This window comes from Elephas maximus, chromosome 11 (genome assembly GCF_024166365.1).
Source record: "Elephas maximus indicus isolate mEleMax1 chromosome 11, mEleMax1 primary haplotype, whole genome shotgun sequence".
Taxonomy (NCBI): Eukaryota; Metazoa; Chordata; class Mammalia; order Proboscidea; family Elephantidae; genus Elephas; species Elephas maximus.
In genome coordinates, this window is record NC_064829.1 from 98313347 (window position 1) to 98340005 (window position 26659).

At 45.2% G+C, this 26659-nt stretch overlaps 1 protein-coding gene across 7 annotated transcripts in view; it reads left to right on the top strand.

Moving 5' to 3' along the window:
* The first annotated feature begins 255 nt into the window (after positions 1–255).
* VRK3 (VRK serine/threonine kinase 3) overlaps positions 256–26659 on the top strand; it is a 59227-nt gene continuing 32823 nt past the window's right edge. For 3 of the 7 annotated variants that reach the window (XM_049900374.1, XM_049900372.1, XM_049900378.1), the window contains exons 1-8: positions 256–354; positions 3830–3892; positions 11453–11592; positions 14290–14439; positions 15815–15874; positions 18109–18339; positions 21105–21181; positions 26471–26537. In XM_049900374.1, coding sequence (XP_049756331.1) covers positions 11454–11592; positions 14290–14439; positions 15815–15874; positions 18109–18339; positions 21105–21181; positions 26471–26537 — 724 coding nt within the window. In that variant the 5' untranslated portion in view covers positions 256–354; positions 3830–3892; position 11453. Of the gene's footprint in view, positions 355–412; positions 437–3829; positions 3893–11419; positions 11593–14289; positions 14440–15814; positions 15875–18108; positions 18340–21104; positions 21182–26470; positions 26538–26659 lie in introns of those variants that run through there. The other 4 variants (XM_049900375.1, XM_049900377.1, XM_049900373.1 and 1 more) reach the window with 4 other exon arrangements.

Genomic DNA, 26659 nt, shown 5'->3' on the forward strand with positions numbered 1-26659 from the left:
TGGACAACCAAAACGTTGGCATGGAAACGCATTGTGGAGGAAGTTGGGCTCCCTAAAAGGCGCGTGAATATGAGAGGCGGATTTGAGAGAGGAAACGATAGTTTGATCTTATTGGTGGAGAGATGCCCCGTGTAGTGCGTGGCTCCTTACCATTGGCTCCATGCTTGCACATGCGCAATAGAAGCAGGCAGTGTTCCAAGTGGGCGTCTGGGAAATGGAGTTCCCAGGTAGGCATATCCCGGGGGCAGTGGGGAAGTCAGCAGCGCCTGCGCGGGCGTTGTCCTGCCTCGGGGCAGAGGATGCGCGCGCAGCGCCTCTGTCCCTAGCGGAAGTGTCCGCGGGGCAACTGAGAAGGTGAGTACCTGGCTCCGTGGAAGGCCCGGGGTCTCTTTGGTCGCATATCCCTGGGCTCCCGCCCTACCGCCCAAGTATAGAGGTGAGGGAAAGGGGAGGTGAAGCCCTGGGAGGTGTTCCCAGACCCGTAGCCTTGGCGCGGTCGAGGTTTCTGTGATGTCAGCTCGACCTTTTGTGGGACGCGGAGCCCCAGCGTCCGAGGGTTAGAATGGGAGAGGCTCCTGCTAGCTGAGATGACCGGCCCGCGGCTTGTGGCGGTGGGCCTGGCTACGGGGGAAGTGGGCGCGGCTTATGAGGGGCTTGACAAAGGCCCCTCCTTGGCAACTACGTCATTTCGCATTTCTGTGGGGGGCGGGGCCGACGCCTGTCGCTGTCACCTAGGCAACTGGCTCTCTGGCGGTAAGACTGCAGACTAGTCCTGAGCCCTTTTGTTAAGTCTCAGAACTGTCTATAAGGAGTGCAGTACTTGACAGTGGCAGATGTTCAGAGAGGCTGGTAGTGCAGTGGTTAAAGCGCTCGGCTGCTGACTGAAAGGTTCACCCATGTGTGTCATAGTAGAACTCTGCTCCATAGGGTTTTCAATGGGTGGTTTGTTGGAAGTAGGTCGCCAGGCCTTTCTTCCGAGATACCTTTGAGTGGTCTCCAATGTCCAACCTCTTAATTGGCAGCCAAGCTCCTGAATCGTTTGTACCACATAGGGATGGTGTTTAAACCAAAACTCCTTGCCTTCCTGTTATTGTTGTTGTCGTTGGGTGCCATCGAGCCAGTCCCAACTCAAAGAGACCCTGTGTACAACAGAATGAAACACTGCTCCTTCCTGTGCTATCCGCACAATCGTTATGCTTGAGCCCATTGTTGCAGCCACTGTGTCAGTCCATTTCATTGAGGGTCTTCCTCTTTTTCACTGACCCTCCACTTTACCGGGCATGAAGTCCTTCTCCAGGGACTGATGCCTCCTGATAACATGTCCAAAGTATGTGAGACATAATCTCGCCATCTTTGCTTCTAAGGAGCATTCTGGATGTACTTCTTCCAAGACAGATTGGTTCTTTCTTTTGGCAATCCATGGTATATTCAGTGTTCTTCGCCAACGCCACAATTCAAAGGCATCAATTCTTCTTCAGTCTTACTTATTCATCGTTCAGCTTTCACATGCATCTGAGACGTGTGATGTTAATGATATTGTTCGATAATATCCGTCTTCTGTTGGATCACCTTTTTTTGAAATAGGCATAAATATAGATCTCTTCCAGTAGGTTGGCCAAGTAGCTGTCTTCCAGATTTCTTGGCATAGATGATTGAGCAAATTAGTTTCTCATTCAAAAATCTATATACAAATTGTTTCATGACATTGGTTGCAATCCCTGCAATGTGTCAGCACTCTCCCCATTTCTACTCTGGGTTCCCCGTTTCCATTTGATGCCTGGTTTTCCTGTCCCTCCCTGCCTTCTCATCTTTGCTTTTGGGCAGGTGTTGCCCATTTGATTTTGTGTACTTGATTAATCTAAGAAGCATGTTTCTCGCATGTGTTATTTGTTTTATAGGCCTGTCTAATCTTTTGCTGAAAAATGAACTTCAGGAGTAGTTTCAGCTCTGAGTTACAAGAGTGTCCAGGGGCCATAGCATTGGGGGTTCCTCCAGTCTCTGTCAGACCAGTAAGTCTGGTCTTTTTTTGTGAATTGTAATTTTGTTCTACATTTTTCAGTCCAGGACCCTCTATTATGATCTCTGTCAGAGCAATCGGTGGTGGTAGCCGGGCGCCATCTAGTTCTCCTGGGCTCAGGCTGGTGGAGGCTGTGGTTCATGTGGTCTGTTAGTCCTTTGGACTAATATTTTACTGTGTCCTTGGTTTTCTTCATTCTCCTTTGCTTTGGACAGGATGGAACCAATAGATGTATCTTAGACGGCCACTTGCAAGCTGTTAAGACCCCAGACACTACTCACCAAGTAGGATGTAGAACATTTTATGAACTGTGTTTTGCCAGTTGATCTAGATGTCCCAGACACCATGGACCCCAGCCCTCAGCCCCAGTAACTTAGTCCCTCAGGGTATTTGGATGTGTCTAGGAAGCTTCTATGACTGTGCCTCTTTGTGCCCTATTGTATATATGAATGTACAAACTTTACATACAAATATGTCTGTAAAAATATACACAGCCCAACCTATATATGTATGTGGGTATACTCCCATATGTCCTCCTTCTCTGTTTCAGTCCACCTGTTTGCCTGTGTATCTGCTTATAAGTTATTATTTATTTTTACTGTTCCTGTAGGGTTGTACATGCTATAGTATTTACTGTGGTTGTGTTCCTCTAAGTGTCTTCCTTTGCCTTGGTCAAGCTGTGCTGACTTCCCCAAAGGTAACGCTTCTCTACTATCTAGTTAGTGATTTCTGCTCTCCACCCCTCCCTTCCCTTGTAAGCATCAAAGGTTGTTTCTTGTGTTTTTATAATAATGATGTCCTAGAATATTTGTCCTTTTGCAATTGACGTATTTCACTCAGCCTAATACCCTCCAGGTTCATCCATGTTGTGAAATGTTTCGCAGATTCATCATTGTTCATTATTGTTGCGTAGTATTCCATTGTGTCTGTGTACCATAATTTGTTTATCCATTCATTTGTTAACAGGCACTTAGATCGTTTCCATCTTTTTGCTTTTGTGAACAATGCTGCAGTGAACATGGGTGTGCCTATATCTATTCGTGTGATGGCTCTTATTTTCTAGGATATGTTCCTAGGAGTGAGATTGCTGGATTGTATGGTATTACTATTTCCAGCTTTTTAATGAAGTGCTATATCGTTTTCCATGGTAGTTGTACCATTTTATATTTGCACCGGCAGTGTATGAGAGTTCCAGTCTCCCTATAACCTCACCAGTGTTTATTGTCTGAATTTTTGATCACTGCCATTCTTGTAGGGGTGAGATGGTATCGCATCGTAGTTTTGATTTGTATCTCTCTAAAAAAAAAATTTTTGTTTTTTTAATGACTAAAAAAAAATTTTTTTTTTTTTTAATGACTAATGGAAGCCCTGGTGGTGCAATGGTTAAGAGCTTGGCTGCTACCAAAAAGTCAGCAGTTCGAATCCACTAGCCGCTCCTTGGAAATTCCATGGGGTGGTTCTGCTGTGTCCTGTAGGGTCACTGTGAGTCGGAATCAAGTCAATAGCGATGGGTTTTCAATCTTTATAGAAGGAGACTGCCACGTCTTTCTCCTTCAGAGAAGCTGATGGGTTCGAGCCACTGATCTTCTGGTGAACAGCTGAGCGCTTAACCAATGCCCCACCACATCTCCTCGCAACTAGTTAGGTGCTCAGTAAATGATTACTGAAGGAATGCAAGAAAATGAATGAATGAATGAAAGAAAGCCAGCACATGCTGGCTATGTGGCCAGTGTGCAGGAAACATTAACCATTATCTTTAACTCAAACGTGAAACGAGTCAGATTCAGCCTCTCTACTTACGTTCACTTACAGGGCACTGTTAAGATGGAATTTGCAGGCCAGTGACCCCAAGGGCCACACCGTAACCTCATAAAGGTATGTTTCAGCTTCCCAGGTGTAAACTAGCGTCAGAACTTGCCTAGATTAATGAGCGATCAGAATCAGGGTAAGCACAAAGCTGGTTTCTGTGAGGTGAAGGTCAGATATACCTCTACTCTTTAACTTTTTCACCGTTTCTGACTCTGTGGATTGCCCTCAGTATTCTCTACTTCTCTGCTGGGTTTGATAATTCATTGTGATGGCCGCACAACTCACAGACCGTACTCAGAGTTATGGGGTTTATCAGGGAAGTAACAGGCTACAACTTGGGATCACGATCAACTTTGTCAACCAGGACAGCTTTCCACCAAGACAGCTCTCAACTTCTTCTCAGCCATGCCAGCCAGCGACCCTTCTCTAGGCCTCTTTCCTGCATGGGCCAGTGGTACAGCTCTTTAGTTCCACCGACAAGTGCCTGAAGGCACCCCTGTCTATCAGCAATCCTCCTGCTCGAAGGCACTTGTCTTAGTTATCTAGTGTTGCTAAAAACAGAAATACCACAAGCGGATGGCCTTAACAAACAGAAATTTAGTCTCTCACAGTTTAGGAGGCTAGAAGTCCAAATTCAGGGCACCAGCTCTAGGGGAAGGTTTTCTCTCTCTCAGCCTTTAACTTCTTCAGCCAGAAAATGACTTCCACTCGCAGTCCATTGGCCAGAACTAGTCATGTAATGTCTTAGTTGCTTAGTGCTGCTGTAATAGAAATGCCACAAGTGGGTGGCTTTAAAGGATAAAAACAGGAGGCTAGAAGTCTGATTTCAGTATGTGGCTAGAGGTTTTTGGCTGGATGGTCAGGGACTTGGAAGGAACATGATTGGAAAATTGGAGACGAGGATTTGTGGGGAAGATGTATGTGGATAGACCTCTCCTAATGGGTCAAAGAAGTGAAGATATTTTTGTCTTATGTGAATGCTCACCAGTAGGTGACCTCAGCAGAGGATGATTTTAACAATCTAGTGGATAGGATGATGAGTTCTGTAGAAACCACTAATCCTCTTTCCCAGCTACTCCCATCATTGCCCAATGGGCTCATGAACAAAGTGGCCATGGTGACAGGGATGGAGGTTATGCATGGGCCCAGCGACATGGACGTCCACTCACCAAGGTTGACCTGGCTATAGCCAGTGCTGAGTGCCCAATCTGCCAGCAGCAGAGACCAACACTGAGACCCCGATCTGGCACCATCCCTCGAGTTGACCAGCCAGCAACTTGGTGGCAAGTTGATTTACATTGGGCCACTTCCATCATGGAAAGCGCAGCATTTTGTCCTTTCTGGAATAGATGCTTACTCTGGATACAGACGTGCCTTCCCTGCATACCATGCTTCTGCCAGAACTACTATCCATGGACTTACAGAACACCTTATCCACCATCATGGTACCCCACACAGCATTGCCTCTGATCAAGGGACTCACTTCACAGCAAATGAAGTGCGGCAGTGGGCCCATGCTTATGGAATTCACTGATCCTACCATGTTTCCTATCATCCTGAAGCAGCTGGCTTGATGGAATGATGGAATGGTCTCCTAAAGACACAATTACGGCACCAGCTAGGTGGTAATACCTTGCAGAGTTGGGGCAGTGTTCTCCAGAAGGCTGTATATGCTCTTAACCAGTATCCAATATATGGGTCCAGGAAACAAGGGGTGGAAATGGGAGTAGCACCACTCACTATTACCCCTGGTGACCTGCTTCCAAGATTTTTGCTTCTTGTCTCCTGGACCTTATGCCCTGCAGGCCTAGAAGTCTTAGCTCCAAAGGGAGGGATGTTCCTACCTGGAGACACATCACTGATTCCATTGAACTGGAAGCTAAGAATGCCACCTGGCCGCCTTGGGCTCTTTATGCCTCTGGATCAACAGGCAAAGAAGGGAATTACCTTACTGGCTGGTGTGGTTGATTCAGACTACCAAGAGGAAATCAGATTGATATTACGTAATGGAGGTAAAGAAGAGTATGTCTGGGATGCAGGAGACCCATTAGGGTGTCTCTTAGTACTACCATGCCCTGTGATTAAAGTCGGTGGAAAACTACACCAACCCAATTCCCACATGACTACTAATGGCCCAGACCCTTCAGGAATGAAGGTTTGGGTTACCCCACCAGGCAACGAAACATGACCAGCTGAGGTACTTGCTGAGGGCAAGGGGAATACGGAATGGGTGATGGAATAAGGTAGTTCTAAATACCAGTTATGGCCACGTGACGAGTTGCAAAAACGAGGACAGTAATTGTTATGAGTATTTCTGCTTTGTATGTGTGCATCAGATGTTTTTGTTTCCTTCACTTATAAGATGTGAACGGGGCTAGTGCATTTTTTGTTTACGTGTGTTAGTTGTATCATGTTAGGTGCAAGCATAACTTTGTAATTGTGTTTATTCAGAGATTATGTATGGTTTGGGAAGCTGTGTACAGATGCCAGGTTGACAAGGGGTAGACTGTGATGGTTAAGATTGTGTGTCAACTTGGCTGGGCTATGATTCTCAGTGCTTTGGCAGTTGTATAATGTTGTGATCACTTCCCTGTTGAAATTTGATATGTGATCACCCCATGATGGAATCTGCTGAGTGGTACTGCGGTGGTGCGGCCTGTGGCGGTTCACCGCCCCTCAGCATTCATCTCTCCGCCTTCTGCTGCCTACTTCCTTTCTGCTCACCTTGCAAATGTTGTTGGCTTGTTCTGGATCCAACAGCTGTCTGTGGTCTGACCTCTGGTTCTTGGGACTTGAGCTAACAGCTTACCTGTCCATCTTGGGATTCGCCAGTCTTCATGGCCTGCGAGCAAGAGTCCTGCTCCCTGACCTTCCTATCTTGGATTTGCCAGCCCCTGCAGCTTCGTGACTCAGGAGACACCTTGCAGTCTTGCCTGTCGACCTTAGGGATTCCTCAACCGTCACAACCTGTGAGCGGGATCCCTGCTCTCCAACCTGCTCATCTTGGGTTCAACAGCTTCTGGGGCTCTGTGAGGTGGGAAAGGACTCTATCCTGGTTCAAGGACTTGGGACGTTCCAGCCCCTACAATCGCATGAGCTTTTTCCTTAATATAAGTTTCTCTCTGTATATTTATATGCATTGCTGGTTTTGTTTCTCTAGAGAACCCAGCCTAAGACAAGGACACAGCCTACACTGGTTGTGTCCTGTCAAGTCGGTGTCTACTCAGTAACCCTATGTGAGAGTAGAAGCCCCATAGGGTTTTCTTGGCTGTAGTCTTTTTTTTTTTTTACCTTTTCTCTATACTTATTTGTTATTTTTGCAATTAACAAGTATCTTTTTTGCAAGAATAGTAATGGTTTTAAAATTGTAAGAAAATTATCAACACTCCAATAAATAGATACGTAATTATTATGAGCGGAACCATCAGTTTTTTTTTTTTTTAAATTGTGCTTTAGGTGAAAGTTTACAGCTCAAATTAATTTCTCATACAAAAATTTATACAGCTGTTGTTATGTGACATTAATTGCGGTCCCTGCAATGTGACAGCACACTCCGCCTCTCCACCCCGGATTTCTTGTGTTCATTCAACCAGTTCCTGTCCCTTCCTGCCTTCTCATCCTGCCTCCGGACAGGAGCTGCCCATTTGGTCTCATGTATCTGATTGAACTAAGAAGCACACTCCTCATGAGTATTATTTTTTATCTTATAGTCCTGTCTAATTTTTGTCTGAAGAGTAGGCTTCGGGAATGGCTTTAGTTCTGGGTTAACAGAGCATCCGGGGGCCATAGTTTCGGGGGTTTCTCCAGTCTCTGTCAGACCATTAAATCTGGTCTTTTTATGTGAATTTGAGTTCCGCTCCACACCTTTTCTTTTGTTACTTTTTTTTGTGTGCTTTACATGAAGTTTTACAGAGTACATTTACAGAGTACATTAGCTTCTCATTAAGCAGTTAATACACATAATGTTTTGTGACATTGGTTACCAACCCCACAACGTGTCAACACTCTCTCCTTCTTGACTTTGGGTTCCCCATTACCAGCTTTCCTGTCCTCTCCTTCCTTCTTGTCTTGCCCCTGCGCTGCTGTGCCTATTTAGACTCATTTTGTTTTATGGCCTGTCTAATCTTTGGCTGAAGAGTAAACCTCAGGAGTGACTTCAGTACTGAGTTAAAAGGGTGTCCAGAGCCATATTCTCGAGGTTTCTCCAGTCTGTATCAGACCAGTAAGTCTGGTCTTTTATTGTGAGTTAGAATTTTTGTTTTACATTTTTCTCCAGGACTCTTTATTGTGATCCCTGTCAGAAGAGTGGTGGTAGCCGGGCACCATCTAGTTGTGCTGGACTCAGTCTGGTGGAGGCTGTGGTAGTTGTGGTCCATTAGTCCTTTGGACTAATCTTTCGCTTGCATCTTTGATTTTCTTCATTCTTCCTTGCTCCAGACAGGGTGGGTCCAGTGGAGTATCTTAGATGGCCGCTCACAAGCTCTGAAGGCTCCGTACGCTACTCACCAAAGTAGGATGTAGATCATCTTCTTTATAAAGTATGTTATGCCAGTTGAGGTACATGTCCCCCGAGACCGGGTCGCCAGCCCTCAGCCCAGTGATTCAGTCCCTCAGGGAGTTTGGATATGTCTATGAAGTTTCCATGACCTTGCCTTGGTCAAGTTGTGCTGACTTCTCCAGTATTGTGTACTGTTTACCCTTCACCAAAGTTACCACTCACCTATTGTCTAGTTACTGTTTTTCCCTTCCCACCCTTCCCCTCCCTGGTAACCATCAGAGATGGTTTCTTTCTGGATGTAAACCTTTTCATGAGTTTTTATTGCAGTGATCTTGTACAGTATTTGTCTTTCTGTGATTGACTTATTTCACTCAGCATAATGCCGTCCAGATTCATCCATGTTGTGAGACGTTTCACAGATTCGTTATGGTTCTTTATCATTGCATGGTATTCCGTTGTATGTATGTACCATAGTTGCATCTCGATTCATCTGTCAATGGGCTCTTAGGTTGTTTCCTGTTTCCATCTTTTTGCTATTGTGAATAATGCAGCAGTGAACATGGGTATGCATATTTATTCACGTGATGGCTCTTATTCTCTAGAAAATATTCCTAGGAGTGAGATAACTGGATCATATGATACTTCTATTTCTAGTTTTTTAAGGAAGCACCATATCATTTTCTAAAACAGTTGTACCATTTTTCCATTCCTACCTGCAGTGCATAAGAGTTCCAGTCTCCCTGTTGCCTCTCTGACGTTTGTTATCTTCTGTTTCTTTGATTCCTGCAGGTAATGGTCGCAGTGAGATGGTATCTCATTGTAGTTTTTGCTTCCATTTCTCTAATGGCTAGTGATCGTGAGCATTTCCTCATGCGTCTGTTAGCTGCCTGATGTCTTCTTTGGTGAAGTGTCTGTTCATATCCTTTGCCCATTTTTTAATTGAATTATTTGTCTTCTTATTGTAGAGATGTTGGATTTTCCTGTAGATTTTAGGGATTAGACCTTCACTGGATTTGTCATTTGTCTGTAATCTTTATGGGAGCAGATTGCCAGGTCTTTATCTTGCAAAGCTGCTGGGTAGGTTCAAACCACTGACTGTTCGGTTAGCAGTTGAGTGCTTAACCATTGTGCCACCAAAGCTCCTTCCCTACATTGATAGGACCTTATTAACATAACAAAAAAAACCCTATTTCCAAATAGGATTACATCCACAGGTATAGAAATTAGGCTTCCAATACTTTTGGGGAACAAAATTCAATCCATAACATGTAGCCCCAACCTAACTGCAGGGGCAGTTGGGCAATGGAGGGAACATATAACTACTTGGTGAGCATGACTGTCTCTCCCATACCCGTCTTACAGTGTAAGAAAAGAACATCACAAGTACTGTTGAAGACGCTGGATCCTTCTCCTCAATGTTGACTGTGATTGGCACAGTTCTCCTTTGACGCAGGCAGTGCATATCTCTTGTGAGGTCTTCAGTTTCACCTTGCCTTTGTTCTGCTCCGTGCCAGTACTGAACCCCTAGTACAGACAGATGGCTAGAGGCTCAAGGCCAAAACCCAAACCAAACCTGTTACCATCAAGTTGATTCCAACTCATAGCGACCCTATAAGACAGAGTAGAATGGCCTTGTAGAGTTTCCAAGGCTGTAACCTTTACAGGAACAGATGGGCGTACCTTTTTCCCGAAGAGTGGCTGGCGGGTTCAAACCACCAACCTTGCGGTTAGCAGTTGAGCGCTTACCCCTGCACCAGTGGGGCTCCTTAGAGGCTGAAGGCAGTGGGTGAGACTCCGTTATAGAAGTGGCCAGTTCCTTAGGGAACCTCTGTTGTTGTTAGTTACTGTGGAGTCAATTCCGACTCATGGTGACCTCATGTGTACAGGATAGAACTGCTCCATAGAATTTTCAAGACTGTGACCTTTCAAAAGCCGGGCCTGCCTTCCAAGTTGCCTGTGGGTGTGTTCGGCCGCCAACCCTTTGGCTAGTAATCAAGCACTTAATTGTTTGCACCACCTAGGTACTCCCAGTGGGGTGCTTTAGTAAAGCAACTTGCAGAGAGAAAGCTTTAGATGAGGTGAGCAAAAACACCACACCAAACCTGTTGCTGTCGAGGCGATTCTGACTCACGGTGACCCATGTGTTAGAGAATAGAACTGATGGCCACAGAGTTTTCTTGGCTGTCATGTTTACAGAAGCAAATCTTCAGGCCTTTCTTGTGAGCCACATCTGGATAGGTTTGAACCACCAATCTTTTGATTTGTCGTGAAGCACTGTTACAGATTGAATTGTGTCCCCCCAAAATGTGTGTCAGCCTGGCTAGCCCATGATTCCCAGTGTTGTAAGATTGTCCTCCATTTTGTGACCTGATATGATTATCCTATGTGTTGTAAATCGCATTCTCTATGATGTTAATGAGGCAGGATTAGAGGCAGTTATGTTAATGAGACAGGACACAATCTATAGGATTAGGCTGTGTCTTGAGTCAGTCTCTTTTGAGACATAAAAGAGAGAAGTGAACAGAGAGGAGAGGGACCTCATACTACCAAGGAAGAAGAACCAGGAGTGGAGCGTGACCTTTGGACCCAGGGTCCCTGTGCCGAGAAGCTCCTAGACCAGTGGAAGATTGATGACAAGGATCTTCCCCCAGAGCCAACACAGAAAGAAAGCCTTCCCATGGAGCTGGTGCCCTGAATTTGGACTTCTAGCCTCTTAAAATGTGTTTAGCCATCTCTTTGTTAAAGCCATCCACTTGTGGTATTTCTGTTATAGCAGAGCTAGACAACTAAGAGTGGAAACAGTGGTGGCATAGTGGCTAAGTGCTACTGCTGCTAACCAAAAAGTTGGCAGTTTGAATCCGCCAGGTGCTCCTTGGAAACTCTATGGGGCCGTTCTACTCTGTCCTATAGGGTCGCTATGCGTCGGAACCAACTCGACGGCAACGCTTTTTTGAGATAACTAAGACAAGCACTTAACCATTTATGCCATCCGGGGACTCCTTTTAGGGAATGTATTCATCTCTTTGCAACCTGTAACTAGAGAGAACTTAGGTGGTATAAAGTCTTCCTCTGCTCAGTGGCAGTTTTCCTTTCAGCTTCCTGTCCCTTCCTCCACTTCTGTGTTGTAGCATGGTCACCTTCTGTCCAGAGTGTGGCAAAAGTATCGAATCAACGTTCAAATTCTGCCCCTACTGTGGAAAATGTTTGCCTATAGAGGAGCACGGGGAGTCTCCAACCTTTGTCAAACCACGGGCATCATCCTTCCGAGGTAAGAGCCTGGGCTTTGAGCTTGTCCCTGGGGTAGGGCAGGTGGGTGCATGCACGTGTGTCTGGGGAGCTTCCTGGGGCTGCTATAACAGAAATACAAGTGTGTACTTTTAAAAAACAGAAAATTATCTTTTCACAGTTTAGGAGGCTGGAAGTCTGAATTCAGGGCACTGGCTCTAGGAGAAGGCTCTCTGTCTGTTGGCTTTGGAGGGGAGTCCTTGTCTCTTTCAGCTTCTGTTGCCCTGACATTCCTCATTTCCTTTGCCAGCTTCACATGGTATCTACCACTCCCATTTATGCTTCCTTGTCTCTGTCTATGCTGTTCTTTATAACTCAGAAGTGATTTGGTTTAGGACACACCTTGCTTTGATATGGCCTCATTAACGTAACAAACCACTTGATTCAAACTCATGGCACCTGCATAAGTGTCAGAGTAGAGCTGTGCTCCATAGGGTTTCCTCTGTGGTGCTTCTGGGTGGATTTGAACCTCCAACCTTTTGGTTAGTAGCCAGTCGCAAACCATTTGTACCACCCAGGGACGTTCTAACATAACAAAGAAAATCCTATTTCCAAACAGGGTTACATAGCAGACATAAAGGTTAAGATTCCAGCACGTATTTTGGGGAGACACAAACATAACACCCAGGCTGTGAGTATATGTGACTAAAAAAATTCCTGCCGATCTCATTTGTCTAGTGTGGGCATCATGTGTTTGGCCTCCTCTTGCTATTTAGGGTAAGGAATCTTTGCTTTACCAACAGGGTGACTAAAAGATGGTCAGAACACACATATCCAATCCTTCAGCAAATCTTGCCGGCTCTCCCTTCAGAATAAATGCAGAATCTTAAACCAAAAACATCCCCCGAAGTCCTCTTAAAACCAAACAATAGTTTAGCGTAACTAGTGAAGAATGTTTGCCTTGAGCATTGTGCTCTCTTAAGAACTGTCTATATGGGATCAAATTGACAACAGCAACTCGAAAGTTTAGATAGGAACCTTAGGGGGCAGTGAATTTACGTTAAGGGAGGAGGAACAGTTCAGAAAAAGATGAGAGTGGTTGCACAACTTGAAGAATGTAATCAGCATCACTGAATTGTAAGTGTAGAAACTGTTGAATTAGTGTATCTTCTGTTGTGTGTATTTTCAGCAACAATAAAAAATGAGGTCCACCCAAAAATATATAAGTGTTGTGCTTTTTTAAAGAGCTATCTATATGGGATCAAACTGACAACAGCAACTTAAGAAAAAAAAAGTACATCTGCTCCACCCACAATACTCCCTGTCCCCCTTTTCTGCTTTATGTTTGCTTTTGGTCCTTATCAATAAGAAACATATCAAATACAGTATTTGACCTATTTATATTGCTTCCTGTCTGTAAGCTCCATAAGGCCAGGGATTTAATATATTTTGTAATCTGTGTTTATTGTGGTTTTGTAACCTGCTATTGACATTTTTTTTTTTTTTTATAGTGCTTAGCATAGATTGGGTGCTGAGAAACATTATTGACTAACTGAATGAATGGAGTATCAGTACTAGGAAATGTAAAGCCCAAGTATAAGTACTACATTGGTAAATCAAAAAGGGTTTACTTGTCTGAAGGACACAGAAGGAAGTTGGCATACGTGGCTGGGAGTTCATATACAACATACTGAGTAGGGATAAGTGAGTGGAAAAATAGGAGGAGTCCAGGTCCCTTATGATATCATGGGGAGGGACACCATCCCGATACTGTACTGTCCCCTCCAGAATTTTTGTTACTAAGAAAAATAAACCCATTCACTTATTGAAACTCTTGTAGTAGTATTTTCTGTTACTTGCAGCCAAATGCAATCCCAGATGATAAAATGAACATTGCCTTATATACCAGCTTTTTTTTGTATCTCCTGGGAAGTCATAACCAAAAATTCATATTTTCACCAGTTTGGAGGCAAATTTCATACTGATCTGTGTGGCCCCACAAAAAAAAACCTAGGCTGAAAATTTAGTTTCAGTTGGTGAGGTTGGTGTCATCATACCCTTGACAAGTTTTCTCTTGAGCAACACCCTTTAAAGACAGAGCTCAGAGAATTCCTACAGGCAGACTTCCAAGGAACATCAACTCCCAGTAAAAAAATCAACAGTGACACCAAGGAACAGGCTGTTATGAAAATCAGCAGAAACAACAAACTGTAGGATCAGGCCTGCAATGATGACAGACATTGAAATTACTAAATCAGAATATTTAGAAAACGCATTTCATGTGTTAAAGAAATAAAAGAAGAAATCAAAAATACACTAAAGATACAAAAGTTAGTTCGAATTGATCAGGCAGATTTAAAAAAGAATCAAATCAATCCTCTAATGATGAATAATATAGTCATTGCAATTAGAAACTCAATGCGTAGCTTTAAACAGCACACTAGACACAGCTGAAGGAAGAATTAGTGAACTGGACAATAGATATGAAGAAATTACTGGGAAGAGAGAACAGGATGACAGGATAATGGAAGAAGATATAAAAGAGAGACTAAGACACAGAGGAGAGAATAACTAAAAGGAAGGAATAGTTTGCTTAGATATTTAGATGACAGAAGAAGCACCATTTGACTAGGAGTGCTGAGGGAGGATGAGAGTGGTTGAATGACCTCAAGGTTTCTGGTTTGATGGTGCCTGGAAAGGGCCTGTGTGACTCCAGTGTGCATTTTTTCTACTTTTCTAGGCTCCAGGAAAGATCTGAACTCCAGTTCTGAAATCTCTTGCAAGAAAGTGAAATGGTCCAGCTCTGTCATCTCTCCCCCATCATCTCTCTTCTCAGACAGTGACAGTTCTGAGTCTGAAGAGTTCTTGAGTCGGTCTGAGAGGCCCAAAGGTACAAGCTGGGGTCAGTCTGGCCTGACTCCAGATGGGAAAAAGGCTGCCACAGCCCCAAATCAAACATCATCCATCATCCACTCCTGCCTGTACCCTCACCCTGCACCTTCCCTGGCCTGCCATCTTCCAGTCTCCCTCTGTAGTCTGTCCCTCATGGCCCCAGAGGGATCTCTGCTGACAGTTGACTGTTGTTCTCATCACCCCACAGTCCAATCTCTTCAGCCTGGCATCTGAAAGCCTTACCATTTTAACCCTCACCACAACCCTGTCTGCAGAGTACTCAATGTTTGGAAATATTTTTTGGGAGTTTCAGCTTCTGGTCTTGGCTACAGCTGTTCCTTCTGCCCAGGATGTTCCTACCTCTCTTCTTTGTCTGCCACTTTTCCAACACTCAAGGGATCCAATCTCTAGGAAGCTTTGCTTGAGTGCTGTAGGCTTGCACAAGGCCTTGTCTTGTCCCTCCAGAGCTTCTCTTCAACTTCCCTCTAAACCTCTGAGCCTTTGTACTTGTCGTTCCCTCTGTCTGGGTGGTTCTTCCTGCATCGGTGTCCCCTCACATCCTTCAGGTTTTTATTCTGTTATTACGTTCTCAGCGAGGCTTTCCCTGACATCCCTAACTAAAAGTATTTCTCCTCTACTCACAACATCCCCTGTCCCTCTCTCCTGCCTTGTATTTCCTCTTTGTCCTTTCAGTAGCAAGCATATTAAATACGGTATTTGACCAATATATATTGCTTCTTGTTTGTAAGCTCCATAAGGCCAAGAATTTATCATATCTTGTAAACTATATTGTGATTTGTAACCTGTTGGCAGAGCAAGGAGCCCTGGTGGCACAACAATTAACCTCCTAGCTAGTAACTAAAAGGTTGGTGGTTTGAACCCACCAGCTGCTCTGCAGGAAAAAGACCTAGCTAATCTGCTCCCATAAGGATTAAACCAAAAAATCCAAAACCATTGCCATTCGATTCCGACTCATAGCACCCTGTAGGACAGAGTAGAACTGCCCCATAGGGTTTCCAAGGCTATAAATCTTTATGGAAGCAGACTGCCACATCTTTCTGCCACAGAGTAGCTGGCAGGTTTGAACTGCTAACCTTCTGGTTAGCAGCTAAGTGCTTAAATGCTGTACCACCAGGGCTCCTTCCCCCATAAAGATTATTTTGTGGGGTAATTCTGCTTTATCACATGGGGTCTTCATGAATCTAAATCAACTTGACGGCACCCAACAACAACCTTGGCACAGCACCCAGAACTGTACTTCGCACAGAGTTGAGTGTTGAAAAATACTGACTGACTGAATGGGTGGAGTATCGTTTGTCTGGGTTCCTACTGTGCCAGCCACCACCCTCATGTGAGCCCATGTTTCCCTCTAGGTTCCACATCCCTTTCTGCCTCACTCACTGGACTGGGAGTCTCTCGTGGGCATGGAGCAGGTATGGCTTACTTGTATACGCCCCATGTCCAGCCAGTGCCCAGGACCTGGGGGGCTTAAGGGATGTGTGCACCCATCTCCCTCCCGCCAGACCCCTTAGTGCTTCCTGTTTGCCCCCTTGTTACCCTCTGGACACCAGAGGCCTCCTCCCATTCTGAGCCTTGAGTGGATGGGTGAGTGGGAAGAATGCAGAAGGTAAAGTTATCTTTTCCTCTGTCCATGTCCGTCTCCTCACCACACTCACCTCAATTTCTCGCCAGTATGGGATCCCTTTAAGGGCAAAACCTTAGTGTAACGAAGTCTGGTCCCTCATATTCTGCACAGGGCCAGGTCCACAGGATGTTTCAGGATGGATTTTTTTTTTTGGTATCGTGGTGAAAATATACATAATGTCTTAGTTTATTTAGTGCTACTATAATAGAAATATCACAAGTGGATGGCTTTAATAAACTGAAATTTATTCTTTCATGGTTGAGGAGGCTAGGAGTCCAAATACACAGCACTGTTTGTAGGGGAAGGCTTTCTGTCTCTGTCAGCTCTTGGGGAATGTCCTTGTCTGCTTTCAACATCGGTGGACCCGGTATTTTTTGGAGATCTCCAAGTGTCTTGGCATCTTCTCTTGGGTCTAGGAGGTTCTCAGCGCAGGGACACCAGGTCCAAAGATCATGCTCCATTCTTGGGTCTTCTTTCTTGGTGGTAGTGAGATCCCCACTGTCTCTGCTTGCTTCTCTCTCGTGTTATCTTTTGTAACATAAAAGGTGTGACTCAAGCAAGGATGTGACTTGAGTCACATCCTCTTGTAAGCCTATGACTCAAGATACTGATTCTGCCTCATTAACATATAGGAGTTAGGATTTACAACACATCACAAAATGGAAGATCATTACATCATATCACAAAATGTAGGACAAACACAATACTGGCAATCATGGCCTAGCCAAGCTGATACATATTTTTTCCTTTTTTTTTTTAATGTACTTTAGATGGTTTACAGAACAAGCTAGTTTGTCTTTAAACAGCTAGTATACATATTGTTTTATGACATTGGTTAACAAACCCACAACATGTCAACGCTCTTCCTTCTCAACCTTGGGTTCCTATTACCAGCTTTCTTATTCCCTCCTGCCTTCTAGTCCTTGCCCCCAGGCTGGTGTGTCCCTTTAGTCTCATTTTGTTTTATGCCTGTCTAATCTTTGGCTGAAGAGTGAACCTTGGGAGTGACTTCAGTATTGAGCTAAAAGGGTGCCTGGGGGCACACTCTTGGGGTTTCTCCAGTCTCCGTCAGGCCAGCAAGTCTGGTCTTTTTTTGTGAGTTAGAATTCTCTACTACATTTTTTCTCCAGCTCTGTCTGGGACCTTCTGTTGTGATCCCTGTCAGAGCAGAGTTGAACCATATTTTTGGGGGACACGAGTCAGTCCATGACACATAACAAGACATATGCCATCTTGACAGTTTCTACATGTACAACTCAGTGACGTTGATTGCATTCTTCCAGTTGTGCAGCCATTCTCGGTGTCCTTTTCCAAATCATTTCACCACTGTTAACAGAAACTCAATGTCAGAATATTTTTGGTTAAATGTCTGGAATTCCCATTCTCTCCCTAATAAACTTCTACTCAGAGACCCTGGGTAGTGCACATGGTAGATGCTCGACTACTAGCCAAAAGATGGGCGGTTTGACCCTACCCAGAGACGCCTTGGAAGACAGGCCTGGCAGTCTGCTTCTGAAAGGTGTCAGCCTTGAAAACCCTATGGAGCATAGCTCTACTCTGCACACATGGGGTCACCATGAGTCGGAGTCGACTCGACGGCAACTAGCAACAACAACATCAAACTTCACTCATCCAATAAGACCCGTTCTACTCAACCAGTAAGACCCAGACCAAATGTCCTCTCATCCCAGAAGTCTCCCCTGAGTTCTCTAGGGAGTCAGTCTCTTTCTTTTCTGGGTCCCCATATCCTTCGGGACTGTCCTGCCTCAGGGTCAGATCTGACTGGCTGGGTCCAGGTCTGACTCCCCCACCAGACCTCGGGTTTCCAAGGGAAGGTTCTGGGTCTCACTCCTGTTTGGGTCCCCAGCATCATTCTGCAAAGGGCTTGGTTCATAGAAGGTCACAGGAAGCATTTATCAAATGAGTGGACAAACAGACGAACAAATGAATGAATGAATGGGATCCCAAGCACCTGCTCATCCCCATCTGACTCCTCACTCCCATTTGCTTTTTCTTCATTAGTCCATCCTCCTGCAGGGACCTGGAACAAACCTCCAACCCCCAAAGGCAGCCCGCAAACTGCCCGGCGAAGCCCCCAGACCGCCCGGCGAAGCCCCCAGACCCTGAAGCGGAGCCGGGTGACCACCTCACTCGAGGCCCTGCCCACAGGGACAGTGCTGATAGACAAGAGTGGGCAGCATTGGAAGCTGGGATCCCTCCAGACCAGGGACGACCAGGGCATTCTTTACGAAGGTGCACTTTGTCCCTAGGCGGGTGGGTGCTGGGCTGGGTCAGGCTGTTTTAGGGGTAGAGCAGGGGTAGGGGGATTCCCAGCTGCTGATCTGCCTCTAGGCAGCTTTCCCTTAGACCCAGGATCGCAGACCTACCACCTACAGGAGTGAGGCAGGTTGTGTAAATGAGTACAGCAGGCTGAAGTAAGGTGATTGAGAGTGGGGGGACTTTGGCCAAATGGAGAGCATGTACACTGTGTAAAGAGTTCTTCAGCTCCACCTACTATTGCCATGGGGGAATGTGGGCCTAGTGTGGCCACATGATAAGGACAGTGATGATCGTTGTGGCCACCCTACAAAAACAGCATGGTCCCCCACCTAAAATTCGGTTCTGATGTCAAGACTGATGATGTCATACAAGTGTACACACCAAGAGAATCTGGGAAAGTTTACTACTTATGTAATTGAGGTCTCTGGGGGAGCAGGGCAGGCCAGTCAAGCAAGTTTGAAATGGCTTGAGAGAGTAGGGAAAGGAAACTTGTTTGGGGCTTTTATTTTGGTTAGGGTTGGGGTTGGGATGAGGGTTTCCATGGGTAGACGGGGGCTTGTGTGCCGTTGAGTCAATTCCGACTAATAGTGACCCTATAGGACAGAGTAGAACTGCCCCATAGGGTTTCCTACGCTCTAATCTTTACGGTAGCAGATCGCCAGGTCTTTTCTCCCATGGAACAGCTGGTGAGTTTGAACCACCAGCCTTTTAGTTAGGAGCCAAGTGCTTAACCACTTCACCACCAGGGCCCCTGAACAGGGTCTTACATGGTTTGAATCTCCCACCAGCACCAAAAGAGGGAGCTTCTTGGCTTTTTTATCAGCTCTCCAGATGTGGGGCAGGAGGGGGAGAGGAAGGGTTAAGACTTAAAAGCTGTCAGAAAAACAAACGTGTCAGCAGTCAAATGTCAAAAAACAGGGTCCAACTCTTTATTACGTGAAAAAATGATAACAATGGTGGTAGTATTAGTATTAATAGTACTTAACATTTGTTAACAGGGGCAGTGGTGGGTCAGTAGTAGCATTGTCGCCTTCCATGCAGGAGACGTGGCTTCAGTTACCGGCCGAGGCACCTCACGTGCCGCCACCACCCATCTAATAAGTGGAGGTTTGTGCGTTGCTATGATGCTGAACAGGTTTCAGCGGAGCTTCCAGACTAAGATGAACTAGGAAGAAAGATCTGGCAATATATATAGGCAAATGGGTATAGCTGGTGGGCTGGGCGCCCCGAGACCACCCCCAGGTTCAGGGAGTCTAGCAGGATTCAGCCTATAGTTGAACACACAGCTATGATTTTACTACAGTGAAAGGGTACAAGGTAAAGTCAGCAAAGGGAAAAGGCATGTGGAGCAAAATGCAGGGGAAACCAGGAGCAAGCTTCCAGAATCCTCTCACCGATTCCCAAAGCAGTGAGTTGTGACAAAATGTGTGAAGTGTCCCCCAGGGAAGCTCATTAGAGACTTAGCGCCCGGAGTTTTTACCGGGGGCTGGTCACCTAGATACCCCCTGTGTCAGCCACCTAGTGCTGCTGTAACAAATCACATGTGGATGGCGTTGACAAGCAGAGATTTATTCTCTTGCAGTGAAGTAGGCTAAAAGTCCAAATTCAGCATGACAGCTCCAGGGGAGGGCTTTCTTTTCCTGTTGGCTGTGGAAGAAGGTCCTTGTTGCTTTTCCTCTGGTCTAGGAGCTTCTCAGGTGCAGGGACCCTGACCCCAAAGGACACGTTCTGCTCCTGACGCTTTCTTGGTGGTATGAGGTCCCCATGTCTCTCTGCAGGCCTCTCTTTTGTATCTCAAAAGAGATTGAGTTAAGACATAGCCTAATCTTGTTGGTTGAGTTCTGCCTCATTAACATCATAGAGGCAGGATTTATAATACATAGGAAAATCACATCACATGACAAAATGGTGGACAGTCACACAATACTGGAAGTCATGGCCTAACCAAGTTGACAGATATTTTGGGGAGACACAGTTCAACCCATGACACTCTACCTGACACATACCCAAATTCCAGACTCCCACAAGGAAAGCATGTGTTCAGCATAAACCACAGTTTGTCCAAACAGTCTAGGCAGAGTGAACCACTGTTAACTGTTAGAGAATGGAGGGAACTGCCATCCCATGAGTCAAGGTGACTGCCCCAGCTCCCACTGTCACATCTGCGTTCCTGCCACCTTGCAAGCTAGCCTCTCAAAGGAGGCCTGCTATGTGAACTCTTCTCTGTATGGCTGAATATTGAGAGAGAGAGAGAAAGGGGGAAGAGGAAGATAAGGAGGGAAAAGAAACAAGGCTGAGAGGGGGTGCGGTGATTTGGAAAGAAATTGGGGGACAGGGTAAGAGGAAAAGGGGGAAGGACAAGGTATGTGTGTGTGAGAGAAACAGCGACAGGAAGAGAGAGGAAGGAGGAAGAGGGAGAACAAAGAACCTACTTGAAATCAGGAAGGCTGAAGGAAGGAGCAGATCTTGAAAGCCAAGGATGCACTTGACCGTGGGGAATTGGGACGCTGTAACCACTCCTCCTTCCTCAGAAATTGAAGGCCAAGGACCCTGGCAGCCCTGCAGATGATTACTTCACTAGCTATACCCATTTGGCTGTGTATCTTTTTTATATTGCCAGGCCTTTCTTCCTAGTCTGTCTGGGGCCCTATAACCACTCCTCCTTCCTAGATAGTGGGCGGTCTAGGCCTCAGACTGCCGTGCAGGTGATAACTTCCGCTGGCTCTGTTCTCCCACAGCTGAGCCTGACTCCACCCCAGCCTCGACCTTCACCTTCCAGTCGAGTCCCCAGAAACAGAGATTCTCACTCAAACTAGTGAGTGGATCCCTAGAGGTGGGGGGTGGGCAGCGCAAAGGGGAGGGCCTGGGGCTTTGCCAAACGCGCCATCACCTTCGAGCCCTTCTGAGGGCTGGGGCAGGTGGGAGACCACAGCCCGGGGTCGTGCCCCTCTTGGCCTCTGGGTTAGTTTCCTTGAGCTGCCAGAATCAAACTCCACCAACTGGGTGGCTTAAAATGGTGGAAATGAATCAACTCACAGTTCTGGAGGGTTGTTGTTATTGTTAGTTGCCATCAACTCAGTTGGGACTTACGGTGACCTTGTGTATAACAGAATGAAATGTCTGGTCTGGTGCCATCTTCATGATCATTGGTATGTATGAATCCATTGTGGTTATTTTGTTGCTCCATCTCATTGAGGGTTTCCCTCATTTTTGATGACCTTCTATTTTACCAATCATCTTTTTCTAGCAATTGGATTTTCCTGATAACTTGTCCAAAGTAAGCAAGCCAAAGTCTCACCATTTGCTATAGGGTAAAAGTCTGAATTCAGGATGTTAGCAAGGCCGGGTTTTCTCTAAAGGCTCTAGTGGAAGAGCCTTTCTTGTCTCTTAGCTTCTGGTAGCCCCAGTGCTCCTTGGCTCGCAGCTTCAGCATTGCTCTGATCTCTGCCTCCACCGTCAAATGGTGGTCTTCCCTCTGTGTCCCTCTCTGTGTCTCTTCTCTTTTATAAAGGCACCAAACTGATAACCAGACCCATTGCTTTTGGGTCAATTTTGACTCATAGTCGACCCTATAGGACAGAGTAGAACTGCCTCATAGAGTTTCCAAGGAGCGCTTGGTGGATTTGAACTGCCGACCCTTTGGTTAGCAGCCATAGCACTTAAGCACTATACCACCAGGGTTTCCCCATAAGGGTACCAATCATGTTGAATTAGGACCCACTTTACTCTGGCATGGGGCCCCGGTGACACAGTGGGTAAGAGCTTGGCTGCTAACAAAAAGGTTGGCACTTTGAATCCACCAGCTGCTTCTTGAAAATCCTGTGGGGCAGTTCTACTCTGTCCTATAGGGTTGCTGTGGGTCGAAATCGACCCAGTGACAACGAGTTTGGGGTTTTTTTTTTTTTTTTGGTTTTACTCTAGCATGACCTCATGTTAACTGATAATATCTGAAATACCCTCTTTCCAAACGAGGCCACATTCACAGGTGTCTGGGGTTAGGACTTCAGTGTATCTGTTCAGGAGACACGATTCAGTCCCCCCCACACACTGATAGGTAGTGCTGTCTGTGCTCTCTCAAGGACACTCTGAGCTCGTGTGCAGCACATCGGTTCTCCAGTCCTCATAGCAGTCCTCTGTGCTGTTGCTGTTACAAGCCCATTGGACAGAGGAGGAGAGCAAGGCACAAATATATGGTTTGGCTGCTATTAAAAAAAAAAATTACTTGATATTAATAATGGCTTAAGCAAAATAATTTTATTTCTCTTTCATTTGAAAGTCTGGGCTACTTGAGCGTTATGCTTTTTTAAGAAGTATCTATATGGGATCAGAGACAGCAGCAACTCAAAAGTTTAGAGAAGAAACTTTGGGGGCTGTGAGTTTGTTAATAGGGGAGGAGTAACTCAGAAAAGGAGGGTAAGAGTGAAGAGTGTAATCAGTGTCACTGAATTTTTCATGGAGAAATTGGTGAATTGGCGTGTTTTGCTGTGTACATTTTCAACAACAAAAGTGAATTACAGTAAAATCTGTGAAAGCTGGAATCTAATGTAAGGTGGAAACCTGTCAGAGAAGGAAAATGCAAATATTTTCCACTAAAACGAGCGACGGAAAAGCGATAAGACTGCACACTGTCAAAGGCAGAAAACTTGCAAGACCAGGAAAAACAAGGCAGTCCTGTCAAGTTCCACCTCTTACAGGTTTCGCTGTATTTTTTTCAAAAAAGCCTGGGGCACGTCTCAATTCAGCCTAGCCGTGTATCATGTGCTCAGTAGGTAAATGTGGCCGGTGGTTACTGCGTTGGACAGCGCAGGTATAGAGCATAAGTTTAAGCCTGATTTTATTTTCTTTGTGGGATCCTATTTTTTTTTTTCTGCTTTGAAGGTAATTTTTTATATTAAAAAATTGAATTTAACTGGACTATGTTTAGTTCTTTATTTTTTCCCGCAATATTTTTGCCTGCTGTTTAGGGATTCTTTTAAAACTATACTTCTACTCTTTAACACTGAAAATGTTTTCTTCTAGTATATCTCTGGTAATTGCTTTGGTTCCAGTCTTGTTTCTTCTTTATAACACTAATTATTTGTATATTGGGTCTCCTTTACCTATTGCCTGTTATTTCTCTGTCACTGTGCCATCTCTTTGTCTTTTTCTTTTGCATTCTGGGGAAATTTTTAAAAATTTATTTTTGTTGCTGAGAATATGGACAGCAAAACATTCGCCAATTCAACAATTTCTATATGTACAATTCAATGACATTGATTACCTTCAAGTTGTACAGTCATTCTCACCCTCCTTTTCTGAATTGCTCCTCACCCATTAGCATACATTCACTGCCCCCTAAGTTTCCTATCTAATCTTTCGATTTGCTGTTGTCAATTTGATCCCATATAATTCTTTTTTTGTGCTTTAAGTGAAAGTTTACAGAGCAAAAATTTATACACTGATTGTTTCCTGACATTAGTTGCAATATCTGCAGTGTGTCAGCACTCTCCCCCTTTCCACCCTATGTTCCCCATTTCCACTCATTCATTTTTGGTGTCCTTTCCTGCCTTCTCGTCTTTGCTTTTGGGCAGGTGTTGCCCATTTTGTCTCATATACTTGATTGATCTAAGAAGTGTGTTCTTCATGTGTGTTTTGTTTGTTTTATAGGCCCGTGTGATCTGTGGCTGAAAGGTGGGCTTTGAGAGTGGCTGTAGTGTTGAGTTTGAAGAGTATCTGGGGTCCATACTCTTGGGGGTTCCTCCAGTCTGTCAGACCAGTAAGTCTGATCTTTTTAGTGAATTTGAATTTTGTTCTACACTTTTCTCCCACTGTGTCTGGGACCTTCTATTGTGATCCCTGTCAGAGTGGTTGATGGTGGTAGCCAGGCACCATCTGGTTTTTCTGGGCCCAGGCTGGTGGAGGCTCTGGTTTATGTGGTCCTTTAGTCCTTTGGACCAGTACTTCCCTTGTATCTTTGGTTTTCATCATTCACCTTTGTTCTGGACAGGATGGGACCCATAGAAACGTATTTTAGATGGCTGCTCTAAAGCTTTTAAAATCCCATATGCTACTCCCCAAAGTAGGATGAAGAACATTTTCTTTATGACTGTGTTATGCCAGTTGGTCTAGATATTTCCTGAAACCATGGTCCCCAGCCCTCAGCCCCAGTAACTCAATCCCTCGAGGTGTTTGGATGTATCTAAGATGCTTCTGCAACTGGCTTGGTCAAATTGTGCTGACTTGCTCTGAGTTGTGTATTGTCTTTCCCTTCATCAAAATTAACACTTGTCTGTATTAGTGATTTCCTTGGGAAATTTTTAGTTTTTCCTCCATGTCTTAGTCAGGGTTCTCTTGAGAAATAAAACCAGTGAGATATATAGAGAGAATGATTTACTCAAGGGATTGGCTCACAAAATTGTGGGGGGCTGGCAAGTTCCAAAACCAGTAGGGCAGGCAGAAGGTGGAAACTTCTGCAGGCTTGTGTCCCAAGATCCACAGGTCAGGCGAAGAGTTCAGAGTGGAGAGAAAGAGCAAGTTTTACCAGAGTGTCTCTTTATAATCTGAAGGCAGAACACACCCTAAGGAAACTTTTTTCAACTGAATGATTGCATTCACCTAGATTATATCATGGCAGGTGATTGCATTAGTGTACACTGTGGAACAGCAGCAAGTCTAGTATTTGGCAAAGCCAATGGGAACCCATAGCCCAGCCAAGTTGACACGTAAAATTACCTGTCACACTCCATATCACTGCTTACATTTGTCTACACTTTTGTTTCTTATCTGTATAGGCTTCTAACAAAGACTGAAGTGTTACTTAGAGTCTTTCCTCATCTAGCCCTGTTTTTATTTCTGCCTGCCTCTGTCTTACAGGTTTGTTATGAGTCGGAATTGACTCGACAGCAACAGGTTTGGTTTGGTTTGGTTATCAGTCAACTGGCTCTTTTTCTTTCTAAATCTTCTGGGCTGGTATGGTGGTTTCATAAATAAGGGGCCCAGTTTTCTTCTGTCTTGTTGCTTCTATATCTTGTACCCCTGATTTCTGTCTCATGGGCCAAGGTGGCTGCTCTAGCTCCCTCTGTCATGTCTGCGTCCCAGCTACCTGGAATAGGAGAAGGGGAGAGCCTGCTTCAACACTTTAAGGATATAATCTGGAAGTTGTCTGCTCACATCCTGTCCTGTCTTAGTTTTCTAGTGCTGCTATGACAGAAATAATACAAGTGGGTGGCTTTAACAATTTATTTTCTCACAGTTTAGGAGGCTAAAAGTCCAAAATCAGGGCATTGGCTGTAGGGGAAGTCTTTCTCTCTCTCTCTTTTGGCTCTGGGGGAAGGTACTTGTCACTTCAACTTCTCTTCCTTGCCTCCTTGGTGATCTTCATGTGACATGGCATCTGTCATCTCCCATCTCTGCTTCCTCGCTTAATCTGTTCCAGGAGCCCTGGTGGTGCAGTGATTAAGCACTCGGCTGCTAACCGAGGGGTCAGCAGTTCAAATCTACGAGCCGCTCCGCAGGAGAAAGATGTGGCAGTCTGCTTCTGTCAAGATTATAGCCTTGGAAACCCCATGGGGCAGTTCTGCTCTGTCCTATAGGGTCACTATGGATGGGAATCGACTCAGTGACAATGGTTTTTTTCTTTGTGTCTCAAAAGAAGTTGACTCAACAGACACCTTATACTGTCGCATCAACATAACAAAAGAAAATCCATTCCCAAATAGGATTGTAACCATAAGTATAAGGGTGAGGATTTGCAACACATATTTTTGGGTGACATAAGTCAATCTATAACACATCCCCTTTGGCCAGACTTATCATATGATTATACCTGGCTGCAAAGGAGACTGGGAAATGTAATTTTTCACTGTTGGCCATGCATCTGGGGAACACTTGTAGATCCTGTTATAAAAGAAAGGGGAAGCCTGGGTACTGGGAGACTACTCACAGTCTGTGATAATGTGTCACATGCAGCACCCCGGGGAGTTCAGTTCTGATGTGGGGGACTTAATGGCGAGCCCTGGTTGTTGCTGGCATTGCTCGGGGGAGTGATGCGTGGACAGTGATGCTTGGGGGCTCTTGTCTAAGAGAGTTCAGTATGACAGCCTTTTCTTCCTCTGGTCTCCACCAGGATGCCAAGGATGGGCGTTTGTTCAATGAGCAGAACTTTTTCCAGCGAGCTGCCAAGCCTCTGCAAGGTATTCTGCAGGGAATGGGCAAAGAGGGAGAGAGTCTGGGTACCAGCTTGGAAGGGACAGCCAACCTCTCCCTGTGGGTGTGGGAAGAATGGGGATCTGAGGCCCAGATCCGTGTCTTATCT